The sequence below is a fragment of the Chlorocebus sabaeus genome, chromosome 16 (assembly GCF_047675955.1).
Source record: "Chlorocebus sabaeus isolate Y175 chromosome 16, mChlSab1.0.hap1, whole genome shotgun sequence".
In the NCBI taxonomy this organism is placed as follows: Eukaryota; Metazoa; Chordata; class Mammalia; order Primates; family Cercopithecidae; genus Chlorocebus; species Chlorocebus sabaeus.
In genome coordinates, this window is record NC_132919.1 from 40,652,120 (window position 1) to 40,665,766 (window position 13,647).

General features: G+C 45.4%; 1 protein-coding gene across 1 annotated transcript; it reads left to right on the forward strand.

Annotated features, from left to right (window-relative positions):
• The first annotated feature begins 3,360 nt into the window (after positions 1-3,360).
• CCDC182 (coiled-coil domain containing 182) lies at positions 3,361-4,179 on the forward strand. The gene has a single exon (XM_008011348.3). It carries the CDS (start codon positions 3,390-3,392, stop codon positions 3,849-3,851), a length of 462 nt encoding a protein of 153 aa, XP_008009539.1. The 5' UTR covers positions 3,361-3,389; the 3' UTR covers positions 3,852-4,179.
• Positions 4,180-13,647: the final 9,468 nt, after the last annotated feature.

Here is a 13,647-nt window from a genome sequence, read left to right on the forward strand (position 1 = left end):
CTGGCAAGCCATGGGCAGGGTCCCACAGGAATGGTGCTCAGACCCAGTGATGCCCAACCTGGGGAACTATTAGAACATGCCCACTATTGAGTCCCATCCCATTCAGGTTTAATCTGATTCTCAAGGGCGGGACTGGGATCTCTGTGGGGCTGAGGTGCCCCTCTTGTCCCCCCATCATCCTGAGACATGAGGAGGCTGTAACCACTGAAATAGGCCAGGGACAGAGAAACCCATCTGACAGTGGGTTCAAGGCCCGGAGATGTTAGAACTCCTTTTCCTTGAGAACTTTAAGGGAACAAAGTGATTGGCTTCTTAGTTTCCTAGTTTATATGGAAGGAAATTTTGTGAGAAAGGCATAGTCCTTGATTATGAAATTTCTAGGAGGAGAACGTTCAGGAGAACGTGTGTATCAAGTTGCCCTGTTGAGGATGCTGCCCTGAAGGCTCGGGAGGCCACCAAGCCTGGGGTCTTCTCCTGACAGCACTCACTCACTTCTAGCTTCGGCTGTGCTCTTGTGGAAATACCGTCCTCCCCTCTGGTTCTGAGAAGCAAACTGCAATGTCATTTAAAAATAAACACCAGGGAAGTGGAGAAAATGCTATTCCACACACCTTTTACTACTTTTCTTTCACAGATCTGGTTACGACTTCCACCATTCCCCGTGGGAGGCAGAGAAAAAGAGGCAGAAAATAAAAGAGAGAGAGAGAGAGAAACAGAAAAGCACTCAGAGAATGATAGAGACTGACTTTTTGCTGATTCAAAAAATATTTATTGAGAATCTATTATGTGCCCAACATGCACATACTCCCTTAATTAAATACACCACAAGACCACATGCTGTTTTTATCAGTTCCTCAATCCCCATCTAGCGCTCTTAGGTAGTGGAATCAAGAGGTTGCTGTTTTTGCTAAGACCAGTAGGTGTCATCATGTCAGCGGGAAAGCCAGGGGTGCCCGGGATTTGACAGCCACCTGTGAAAATAAGTTTTATTTCATCTAGTTCTCTGAGTGCCAGTATATGCAGGGCACTAGGCAGGATGCTTGAGGGTACACAGGGTAAGAAACTCATGATCCCTGGTCTCATGGAGTTTACTGTGCCATCAGGGACCTGGAAGGACAAAGTCCTAAGTCACAAAAAGAGGGAGAAGATTGTAAGTGCCTCAAGAGAGGTTTAACTGAAGGACTGTGTGGATTCTTCAAACATCAGAGACATCAGAACAGCCAAATCCTGCCTTCTCACATTATGGTGGAAGGAATAGTTTCCGAGAGGGAAGGTGATTGACCTAGGGTCACACAGCAATTCCAGTCTCCAGATCTCCTGACTCCTAGAAAAATGGTCTTTCCACCATTCTGTCTCAATAATCGAAGTTGCTTTTTTCGTCTTGCCATTTAAAATTTCACCTTATTGCTTGATACTTTATTATGCTAAAAAAGCCCCACAAAATACCCCAGAAAATTTCACCTTAGTTTAGCCTTGAACCTTCCTGCAAAATGCCCTCTCTGATGCCAACTGCAAGGCTCCCCTGATAGGTTAATGTGCATCTCTCAGAGGAGGCACCTGCCCTCATCACAGGCCCTGTGGTGCAAGAGTCAGCTTGCAGAGGCTCATGAGAGCTGATTTTGTGCATCTCTTCCCAGTGACATCATGTTGGTAGCTTGAAATTGGCCATGGTGGGAGTATTTACACCATGGAAATTGGCAACAGCTATTAATATAAATCAGAGTTTTATTCACTTTTCCCCATAGAACTGCACACCATTGAATTAGTATTCCTACTTTATAGATAAGAAGATTGAGGCTCAGGGAGATGGGATAATCTGCCAAAGATAGGTAGCTTATAAGTGGAGCTGGGACTCCAACCCAGGTGGTTTGATGCTAGAGTGCTTGGCAATGGTAGATTGAATAGGACTTAGGGCCACTTTGACATGGAAGGGTCTAGATTGAGCCTAGGTTTCTTAGTCTATTGTGTGCTGCTATAGTAAAATATTGGAGGCTGGGTAATTTATAAAGAACAGAAATGTATTTCCTTACAGTTCTGGAGGCTAGGAAGTCTGAAATCAAAATGCTGGCATCTGGCAAGGGCCTTCTTGCTGTGTCATTCCACAGCAGAAGATACCCATGGTAGAAGGGCAAAGAGAGGGTGAGAGAGAGACATAAAGGGGCTGAACTTATCCACTTATAAGAAACCTGCTCCCAAGATAACAGCATTAATCCATTTATCTCTTAAAGGGTAGCCTAATCATCTCTTAAAAGTCCTTCCTCATAATCCTGTTACAATGGCAATTAAATTGCAACATGAGTTTGGGAGGGGACAAATTTTAGCATCACAGCACCAGTTGTCTTATGTGGGCTCTGGTGTGGGTGCTGTTCTGGGTTGCTGTCATTAATCTGACAGCAACACTGGAACAGGAACTGGTTTGGGTGAAGAGATCACCAATTCAGTTTTGGATGGTTTGAACTGGAGGCCCATTGTTGGGAAGACATTTAGATTTGGAGCCCAGGAGAAAGGTCTAAGCAAGAGACTGAGATGTGCAAGATGAAGGTTTGTTCCTGACTAAACCAAATGTAGATTAGCTGAAGTATTTTCCTTTGTTCTAATTATCAGGTAAAAAGTACAAGAATTACCTTTCTATGTGTTTTTTCTCACATTTGTCAACATTCAGGTATGTTGGAGGACCATGCACTCACTTGTTCCCTGATCCTAGTGTGTAGTGAGCACTTAGTACTTATTGGATAAATATGACTAACCCATTTTTACCCTGCACCTACTGAATCAGCCTGCTGTGGACCACACATCAAAATCTAAGTACATTTCTTGCAATTTTTAAAATTATCTGGAATTCTGGCATCATTATAGGAGTATGGATTTGGAATAAGAGATTACTTTTTTAGCATTTTAGAGCTACAAGTGGGATTAGGTATCATTTCTTACAATGTCTTTGTTTTACTAGTAAGGTACTAAAGCCCAGAGACCAGTCCAAGACCATGCAGGTCCCTTGCCAGTGTGGGAGACCACCCAGTCCTGGCAGCCAGTGAGCCTGGCCTGGCTTGCCTTGCTCTGGCCAGTGTACTTCCCTGCTCTGGGACTTGGTTTGTTCCTCAGGTTAAAGAAGAACCTGAGTTCTGGTTCTAGAAGGGTGATGAGTTAAGGATCCATATCTCAGGAAGGCAACTTGGTCAGATAAACAGACGAAGCTCTAGGTAACCAAGCAAGGAAGCTACAATATGCAAATGAATGGATTGTGGCTTTCTTTCTGGTTGGTTGAAGGGGCCCTGATGTCACAATTCTAGGGTTTCTCCACTCTGAATGATCGTGTCTCTAGCCAAAAATATTTATTGACCTGGCTGGTCTCTTGGCTTCCTCTCTTTGTCCAACGTAGAAGAGAGACAATGGAACCCCTCTACCAGGCTGGGTCCATTCTCATGACGGTGAATACCTTACAGGGGAAGAAAATGGTAGAGAGTGGCCTCCAGTCTGGAGACTTTTCCCTGTCCCAGTCATGGCCCTCCTGCCTCCCGCCACCTGCCGACTTGGAGATCCTGCAGCAGAAGGTGGCTGGGGTACAACGGGAGCTGGAAGACTTTAAGAAAGAGACATTGAAGTCCATCCATTACCTTGAAGACTCCTTCTGCGAGATGAATGGTGCCCTGGTGCAGCAGGAGGAGCAGGCGGCTCGCGTGAGGCAGCGGCTAAGGGAGGAGGAGGACCGTGGCATCGTGCGCAACAAGGTTCTCACTTTCCTGCTGCCACGCGAGAAACAGCTCCGGGAGCATTGCAAGCGGCTGGAGGACCTGCTGCTGGACAGGGGCCGCGACGCCCTGCGTGCCACCAAGAAGAGCCAGGCTGACTGAGCCTTGTGGGTAGCACTAGCCAAGCACCAAGTAGATGATTTTTTTTTTTTTTTTTTAATGGAAGGACAAACCCCAAGTCCCCACCCGCTTGCTTTCCTTTTCTCATTTCCATTGCTTCCCTTCTACCTAAATAACACCTTGCTGAGAGGCAAAAAGACTTCAATATGTTTTTTTGGTGAAATTCCATTTATCCAGCACTCTCAAGGAAGGAAGCACCCCACTACTAAGTCAGGCCCCTGTAACTTTCACTTGAACTGTTTTCCTGTTTGTAATGGTACTATTGCTCAATGTATACTTTTTTTTTTTGTACAGTATATTCTTAAACTGATTGTGCTGAACAGAGTCACCTTTTTTTTTTTTTTTTTTTTTAATGATTCAAGGCTCTCATAATTTGAGACTTAATGTGTGGTCAACTGATACCATGTCATGTAACTCATGATCTCCCCAGAGGGTTCAGACTGCTTGCCCGTGCACTAACACTACTCCAGATTGCTCTGTTTTTAGTATTCTAACCCTTGCCTGTATGGTCTTTCTGTCTCCCTTCACTGTTAGACTGTCACATCTCACTTTTCTTTGCTGTGTCTTTCTACCTCTACTTCCTTTCCTGCAGACTGGCCAATCAGAATGACAGAGCTTATTAGGACTGTGTGGGTGGAACTCGCTGAGCTTTAGTGACCGATAATGCAACACCTCTGAGATGGGACTAGGAAGTGGGGAAACTGATTTCTGTGTTTGATCCATGGAGCAGGAATTGTTGTCACAATGCCTGGCCATTTATCAGGCAATACAGACATACCATCCCACTTACCTCCATAGGCACTCATTGGAGGTGAATGTTGATTTTGCATGGTTCACACTGGGAGACTGGCCACAGGAAGGCAAGTCCAGTACCCAAGGTCTGCACCCCAGTAAGTGGCAGGGCCATGGTTTCAGTCCAGGTCAGCTGTGCTCATTTGCCTCCTGCTGCACCCCTCTCTGCTCCCCAGTTTTGGAACCACTTTAGGCTGTTCACGGACGTGTTCTGGAAGGCTGAGGCTATCACATGGGTGATTTGGGAGTTCATTAGCTGACACTATACCTTTTATTTCCAATTAGTCTTCTGTTTCATCAATTCATATATCTTCTCTCTGGCGGCCCAAATGCTGCCATGCAGCAGGGATTCTCCTCTAAACAGCAGAAGTGAGGTGCCTGGAGACGAGAGCCAGTGCCTGAACAGAGTCAGGTCTGTCTTTCCAGCTCTGAGCTTACAGCAGATTCCATATCATCTGATCTTCTGTGGCAGTCTCATCCTCCCTCTTTCTTCTGTCATAGAATCTCCCCAGATAAGATTTGAACATCTGGAACTTCCAAGCTGCACTTCCCAAAAGGACCCTGTGACCCGTGGTTAATTGTAATACCCATCCAATAGCCATCTACCACGAAGGGTTGCATCCCTACTCTAACTTTAGGCAGTTTTTTGTTGTTGTTGTTTGTTTGTTTGAGATGGAGTCTCTCTCTGTCACCCAGCATGGAGCGCTGGAGTGCAATGGCGTGATCTTGGCTCACTGCAACCTTCACTTCCCAGGTTCAAGCAATTCTCCTGTCTCAACCTCCCGAGTAGCTGGGACTACAGGCGCATGCCACCATGCCCAGCTAATTTTTGTATTTTTAGTAGAGTTGGAGTTTCACCATATTGGTCAGGCTGGTCTCAAAATCCTGACCTCAGGTGATCACCCACCTCGGGCTCCCAAAGTACTGGGATTACAGGAATGAGCCACTGAGCCCAGCTGCTTTTTTTTTTTTTTTTTTTTTTTTGAAGACAGTCTTACTCTATTGCCCAAGCTGGAGTGCAATGGTGTAATATCAGTTCACTGCAACCCGGCTTTCAACTGATTCTCCTGCCTCAGCCTCCCGAGTAGCTGGGATTACAGGTGCGCACCACCACGACTGGCTAATTTTTGTATTTTTAGTAGAGATGGGGTTTCACTATGTTGGCCAGGCTGGTCTCAAGCTCCTGACTTCAAGTGATCCTCCCACCTTGGCCTCCCAAAGTACTAGCATTACAGGCATGAGCCACTGTGCCCAGCCGTTAGGCAGTTTCTTTGGAGGATTTAGCTGAAGTATTAATAATGGTAATACTAACAATATGAATATTATTACTAATACAAGAGCTTAGTGTTATCAAGAATATAATATAGTCCAGGCACTATGGTTGGCCCTTTGAAGGTAAGTACTGCTGTGGTTTGAATGTCCCTTCCAAAACCCATGTTGAAGATTTTGTTTTTGGTTTTGTTTTTGTTTTTGTTTTTTGAGAGTGGTCTCTCTCTGTCACCCAGGATGGAGTGCACTGGCACGTTCTTAGCTCATTGCAGCCTCTGCCTACCAGGTTCAAGCGATTCTCCTGCCTCAGCTTCCCAGTTAACTGGGATTACAGGCGCCCACCACCACACTGGGCTAATTTTTGTATTTTTAGTAGAGACAGGGTTTTGCCATGTTGGCCAGGCTGGTCTCAACTCCTGACCTCAGGTGATCCACCCGCCTTGGCCTCCCAAAGTGGGATTGCAGGCATGATCCACCGTGCCCGGCCTCTCATGTTGAAATTTAATTCCAAATGTAACAGTGTTGGGAGGTGGGGCCTTTATGTGGTAACAGATTAACGCTATTATCACAGGAGCTTGGTTAGTTATCTCAGGAGTAGGCTCCTCATAAAGGGATGAGGTTGCCCCATCATATTTCCACTGACATTGACATTTCTTTGGCCATACCTGGGTTGCTTGCCCACTCTAAACCAATTATGAAAAGAGGAGAGCAATTGCCACAACTCTGCTCCTGGGCCTAGACACTTCAGTTACCCAATATCCAAAGAAAATCAAGGTTCCATTAATGAGGCTGGTGGTAACCAACCCCAGCTGCCACATCCTCAGTCTTATTTTTTCTCATGGATACTGAGGGCCAGGAAGAAGACAGCTCTGGGAGATGGCACTGGCTGGGCAGTGTTGTGCAGTGTGGGTGGCTGTTGCACGGCTGCAGGGAGCATGGAGTTAGGTCTGGGAATTGGGGAGATAGGCTGGGTCTAGGTGCAGGTACACCTCAGTGCTGTGGGTACAGGCCCACTGTCTTCAGTTGCTTCACCTTCATCTGCCTGATACCCAGCCTTCACCCTTGAAGTCAGAGGCTTGAGATGACCCAAAAGGTGCCAGGGAGACTTTGCGACCCCTTGGTCGTTAAAACAGGCAGCCACTCTTAGAGATGCAATCAGTTACCACCACCACCCAGGGTAACCAACCTGTTCCAGTTTAATTGGGATTTTCTAGCTTTAAAACAGCAAGTCCCTCAGGCCAAGATCTCTCAGTCCTGGGCAAGCAGGGATGGTTGGTCACCTGCACTAAACATAAACATACTGTGGGGTGATCCAGGTGAGGTTGTGGGTGGGGCAAATCACAGGAGCTCAAGGCAGGAAACAAGGATGGTAGAGGCCGTACATGCCAGGTCAGTGCATCTCTGCTGTCATTTTTAGCCAGAGGAGGCTGGCCTGTTCATTCTGCAGCTGGAAGAGCTTGTCTTTGTGTCCATTTCTCCTCCCCACTCTCAGATCCTTGCCTTCCACCTCAATCTGGCAAGAAAATTTGAGAGTGAGGCCTTTTCCGAGCAACTTTTGAGATCCTTCTGGGGACCCCTGAGATTCCTCATTAGGCCACAACTCACAGCTGCACCCTTAGTCCTGGAGGACAGAGGAAACCCATGGTGGATTAAAGAGCCAAGGAGAGACTGGGTGTGGTGACTTATGCTTGTAATCCCAGTGTTTTGGAAGGCCAAGGCGAGAGGCTCACTGGAGGCCAGGAGTTCGAGGCCAGCCTGGGCAACATAGTGAGACCCTCACTCTACAAAAATAAAAGAAATTAGCTGGGTGTGGTGGTACATGTCTGTAGTCCTAGCTACTTGGGAGGCTGAGGCAGGAGGATCACTTGAGTCCAGGAGTTCAAAGCTAGAGCGAGCTGTCATCATGCCACTGCACTCCAGCCTGACCAATAGAGGAAGACTTTGTCTCAAAAAAAAATACAAAATACAAAATAAATAAAGCCAAGAGGAGATAATTTTGCATTGTAGCTCTGGAAACTGGAGTGCCTCATTTCAACTCTTCTGCTCCCAACTGTGAACAATAAAGTTGAGCAGCCCAACTGCTCACTTTCCCTGAAATTCTAAGACAAATAGAAGACAAAAATAACAGATGGTTTTCTCCATGCCAATAGCCGTTGTTCTCAAAGGTTTTCTATAAGCTGCAAGGCTCTACTTGGTCCCCCTCAGCATCCACAGCAGTCAGAGTGCTGCTGAGATCCTAGACATATGGCTCCATCTTATGAAAACCACTGGTAGACAAGGGAGTCCTCCCTGGGACCCCAAGTCCTGTGTCCACTGCAAGCTGGGATGCTGGGGTGAGCAGCAAGGTGGCTGAGATGCAGGAAAGCAAACATGTGTGTGGCTAGGGGAGGGAACTCACCTAGTTGGCACAACTTCAGCCTTGTCTATTTAATTGATATGCCGTGCTGGGAAGAAGAAAGCACTCAGGGAGGAGCATGGCTAGGCAGAGTTGTGCAGTGTGGCTGGGAAGCAAGGGTTTGGATCTGGGCGTTGGATCCATTCCATATGCAGAACTTTGCCTCTTGATCTGACCCAATCCTTTTAGTAATCCGCCCAGTGCTAAGAGCAGTGAGCCTTGGGCATGTTTTTTTGACACTCACCAGGTGTCAGTCTAGAGTGACTTTCCCTGGATCCAGATGTATTGGGTGTGGCTCATGCAGCAGACATAGCAACTCTTCCAGAGTTAGAGGTGAGAAGGCAAAGAGGAACGCAGGGGTTTGTCCATCTCCTCTCCTATTCTCCTCCTTTTGGCTGCTTCAGAAGTGAATGTAGCTCACAATGAATGCCCAGCAAGGAGTAGCTGCTCAGGAAACATATGATGAATAGAATAGGAAGTGGTGGCATCATCTGTGCCTGTTTGTGTGAGTGGTGTTTATCAATATGACCTTTGAGAGCAGCTGACAGGAAATCTCTGGGCAAAGGCAGCATTTTGTGGCAGAGCACTGAGCCAGTGGTCAGAAGTTCTGCATTCAGATTCTAACTCTGCAGCTTCTTCGGTTTCTATTTAAGACATGATCCTTTATCTAACAAACATTATCTCTGTCACACCAAGACCTCTGTTTCCCCATTTGCAAATTGGGATTTGTGGGGCCAACTTCCCAGGCTTGTTTAAGAGGTAATTGAGATAAGGCATGTACAACAGTGCTAAAAGGAAATACATTAAATTATAAGAGATGGCAATCTTCTACTCCTAGTCATCTAAGAGAGCCAGCCCAATTTCTAGACTTTTTTGATGCAGAACTAAAGAGGGGAAGCTAAGGGTCTTGCTTCAGAAAGGGCTGAGTTTATTCATGGGAAAGAAAAAATAGACATAACTAGAAGGAAACAAGGAGAAGGATAAAAGTAAGAAAGAAAACCTGGCAGGCTCAGATTTTCAGAGAGAAGTCTTTTCAGTGTGTAGTTGAGAATGAGTCCTGAGAATGAGGTTGGACAGCAGAGGTATAGGAGAGATGAGGGGAGGCCAATGGGTTAGGGGAAGGAAGGCATTAAGAAGTGATGTGTATAAGAGCCAGAATCATAAAATCTTAGAAGAAAGTATAGGAGCAAATCTTAGATATGACATAAAAGGAACAAGCAAGTAAAGAAAAAAATAGATAAATGGGACTTCATCAAGATTAAAAACTTTTGTTCTGCAAATGGTACCATTAAGAAAGTAAAAAAGGCAATCGACAGAATGGAAGAAGATATTTACAAATCATTTATCTGGCAAGAGACTTGTATCCTAATAAAGGAGAAATAACTTTTACAACTTAATAAAAAGATAACTCAACTGAAAAGCTAGCAAAGGATCTGAATAGACATTTCTCCCAAGAAAATAGACAAATGATCAGCAGGCACACAAAAAGATATTCAGTATCCTCAGACACTAGGGAAATGTAAGTCAAAACCACAATGTGATACATTTCACCCCACTAATATGGCTACTGTCAAAAGACTAGACAATAACAAGTGTTGGTGATGATATAGAGAAATGGGAGCTCATTGCTGATGGGAATGCGAAGTAAAATGGTGCAGACATCTTGGAGAACAGTTGGGCAGTTTCTCAACATGTTAAACGCAGAGTTATCCTATGACCCAGCAATTCCACTCGTAGGTATATACCCAATACAAATAATAACACATCTCCACATAAAAACTTGTATGTGAATGTTCATGGCAGCATAATTCATAATAGCCTAAAAGTGAAAACAACTCAAATGTCCATCAACTGACGAAGAGACAAAATGTGGTATGTTTATATAATGGAATATTATTTGGCAATAAAAAGAACAACGTAGTGGCCAGGTGCGGTAGTTCACGCCTGTAATTCCAGCACTTTGGGAGGCTGAGATGGATGGATCACCTGAGGCTGGGAGTTTGAGACCAGCCTGAGCAATGTGGTGAAACCCCATCCCTACTAAAAATACAAAAAAATTAGCTGAGCATGGTGGTGCTCACCTGTAATCCCAACTGCTTGGGGGGCTAAGGCCCAAGAATTATTTGAACTCTGCAGGTGGAGGCTGCAGTGAGCTGAGATGGCGCCACTGCACTCCAGCCTGGATGGCAGAGCAAGATTCTGTTTCAAAAAACAAAAACAAAAAAACAAAACAAAAATGTTTATAAAATAAAGTGTAAATTCAAATATACAGTGAGAAAAATAAATGATACTATGATTGATCATTCAAATCCCATTTAATATTGAGAGATACAAATACAGACTGGGATTATCTTTAGTTGTTTTTAGTTTTTAGTTTACGGACATTCGGGAGCCACATAAGCTCCAGAAACTCTCTCGGTCACACATGTACAAAGTGCCTGAATTAGGTACTAGGCCATAGAAGGCATGTCATAAATGATAAATGGGTAAAAACTGGAGATCAGTGACCTTGATTGACCTTCACCATCTCCAGGAGGCCTCAGGAGCGTGGCAGGATGCACAAGGCATTCTTTTGTACCCAAATGTGTGCTTGACTCCCCTTCATCAGGGAGATAGGAGATAGAACTGCCACAGGGAGATCAAACCCCAAACCCCTCCAGGGCTGGAAGAGATGTCTGATGGAGCAAACTGCAGCATCATGACCAGGCACTGGTGACAGCTGTCATGTGACCAGGAGGTGGTCAAAAGGTCTTAAGCTTTTCAGATGTTCCCTCCAAAAAGCTTCACTCTAAGAGTGAGATTTCTTTGTTGACCTCTTGACCATCTCAACCCTTTCTTTTTGGATTCCTTTCAACATCAGAAAAGAGTAGCGGATAGACAAACTGGCCTAGCTGAAGTACCAGCTCTGCTGCTCGGTTTCTGCATGGCACAGGGCTGTTACTCTACCCTTCACGGTGCTGTCCGATAGGACATTCTGCAATGATACAAATGTTCTGTCATTCTGCATGGTCAATTCAGTCGCCACCATGCATGTGTGGCTACTGAGCATTTGAAATATAGCTAGTGGGATTTAGAAACTGAATTTTAAGTTTTATTTCATTTTATTGGTCATATGTGGTCAGTGGCTACAAACTTGGAGCCTCAATTTCCCCATATTCCTCATGGGGATAAAGACACTACCGGCCTCATAGGACACTTGGGTGAATTAACAGAGGGAATGCAGGTAGGGGAGGATAATTTGCTGAGATTTTTAATTATAATTCAGTTCCCTAACCCAAGAAGGTAGGCTATGTTCCTGGCCTTGGGGATTCTTATTTGCTAGCCCTCAAACAGATGTTGCCAGAGACCTAGAAGGGAACTTCGGCATTTGTGCTTGGAAGCCTGGATCATGGAGTGAAATTACGCTGGATCAACTCAGAGTGTAGGGTGATGGAAGCAGGTGATTCTGTGTGCAAGAGGTGGAGGAAGCCAGATCCAAAGGCAAGGCTGGATCAGGACCTCAAATCTTTCAATCCACTCTGTGTGCTGAGCTGGCTGTGTGGGACATAAGGGTCCTTCTCCCCAGGTTGGAGCAGGTCCAATCTCCTTCTGTCTCTCTCTCGCTTCTCTTTTGAGTCTAATAAGTGCAAACAGGAGACAGCCAACGCATTGTCAATCAGAAAGGCAATCAAGCCAAAGCTCATCAGGGCTGAGGTTTAGAACCAGGGTCCCTGTTCCTGGGCCAGAATCAGGACTTGAGGGAGGAGTTGCAGAGTCTGAAGGTTGGAACTTGGTCATGATAGCCCCAGAAACAGAGCTTGTTGGCAGCAAGCAGAAGAGGTTTCTGGGGTTTCCCATCGTGGGCCAACAGGCCTTGGGGTGGCAGATGGAGAGCCTAGCCTGGCCGGCACAGAGCGGACACCTTGACTTTCAGAAAACCAGCCTCCTGGGAAAGGTTTTCAGAGAGGTCCCAATAGTCTTGGGCGAAAGGGCTGCCTGTGTGAGAGCAGAAGGCAGGCCCTGTCCCTGAGACTCTGAGAGTGGAACGCCGCTGGTTCTGGTGCCCTTGGCTTGTCTGTCACTATCCTCAATGGTTATTGCTTTGGGAGGGGTGTGGCCCCATTTTCGAGTTTGACTGTTCTGGCGGAGTCAAACATGTCTCTACTAAATAAATTAGATCTCTCCAGGGCAGATCAATATTTAATGTGGGGCTTAAAAAGACCGACTCAGGAAATGAGTTTAAAAGTGGAGAATTTGCCTTAGGTAGCAATTTCTAAAATACAGTGGTATCAGGGGACAGGTTATTCAAACCCAAGCCTTGGATAATATAAAAACAGTTGAACGAACCAAGTTCTTCTTCTGGTCCATCGGTGATTCTGAATCCCCTGGTTTTCCGTGTGCTACCCCCAGGGGATTAGTTCAAGTAAGACACCTTAGAGAACATCTACCCCAGGGATGGCAAAGGCCATGGGCACTGCCTGCAGCCCTCGCAGGCGGCAGACATCAGTCATCCATCCCAACACTCTTCCTTCTTGAGTCAGAGGGAGGCTCATATTTTTTTCTAAACATCTCACTCCCAGGTAGCCACTATCTATATTGGTCAGAGTGGCACTTGAGGTGACATTTATTTCTCATATTCATCAAGTCCAAATTTCTCATTTAGCAGAGGAGACGTTCAAGGTTACATAGTGATTAGTGGCTGATACAGGACCAGTGCCCTGTCTTCTTGCTCCTAAAATAGACTTTCCCCCCAACAGGAAGGCATTAGAGGTTAGGGTTCCATCAGAGAGATTTTACTGACCCCTCTGTGGGCAACATAGGGCTTTCTCTGAGCAACATTTGTCTTTTTTTCTAGAGATAAATTAAAGCGTTTCAGAGCTAGAAAGCAGCTTAGAGATCTTCTCTTTCTACGCCCTCCATCACGGGGAAATGAAAACTCAGAGAGGCCAAGTGATTTGCTTAGAAACACATAACGGGTGGTTCTTTCCTCTGCAGCAACGACGTGCATTTCAATCCTGGAGTTCTCATTTCATGGCCTTAGACAAATTCCACAAATTTTCGGACTTCCATTTTCTGGTTAGAATCTCAGTAACTAAGACTTGCAAAAGGTGTGTGTTTTAAGAAGTGCATAGCCATCTACCGTTGCTATATTTTGATGTTTACAATACACTCCCGGATTTACTTTCTAATTATATTTTGTTTGGTTGGTACAAAAAATTGGTTTGTAGTCCCTAAACAAATAGTAGCTAGGAATCGAGATTTGTGCTGGGTCACAGAGGGAGGAGTCGATTTTGCACAGAAATCTTTGTAATGATTTGTGTGTGTGTGTGTGTATGTGTGTGT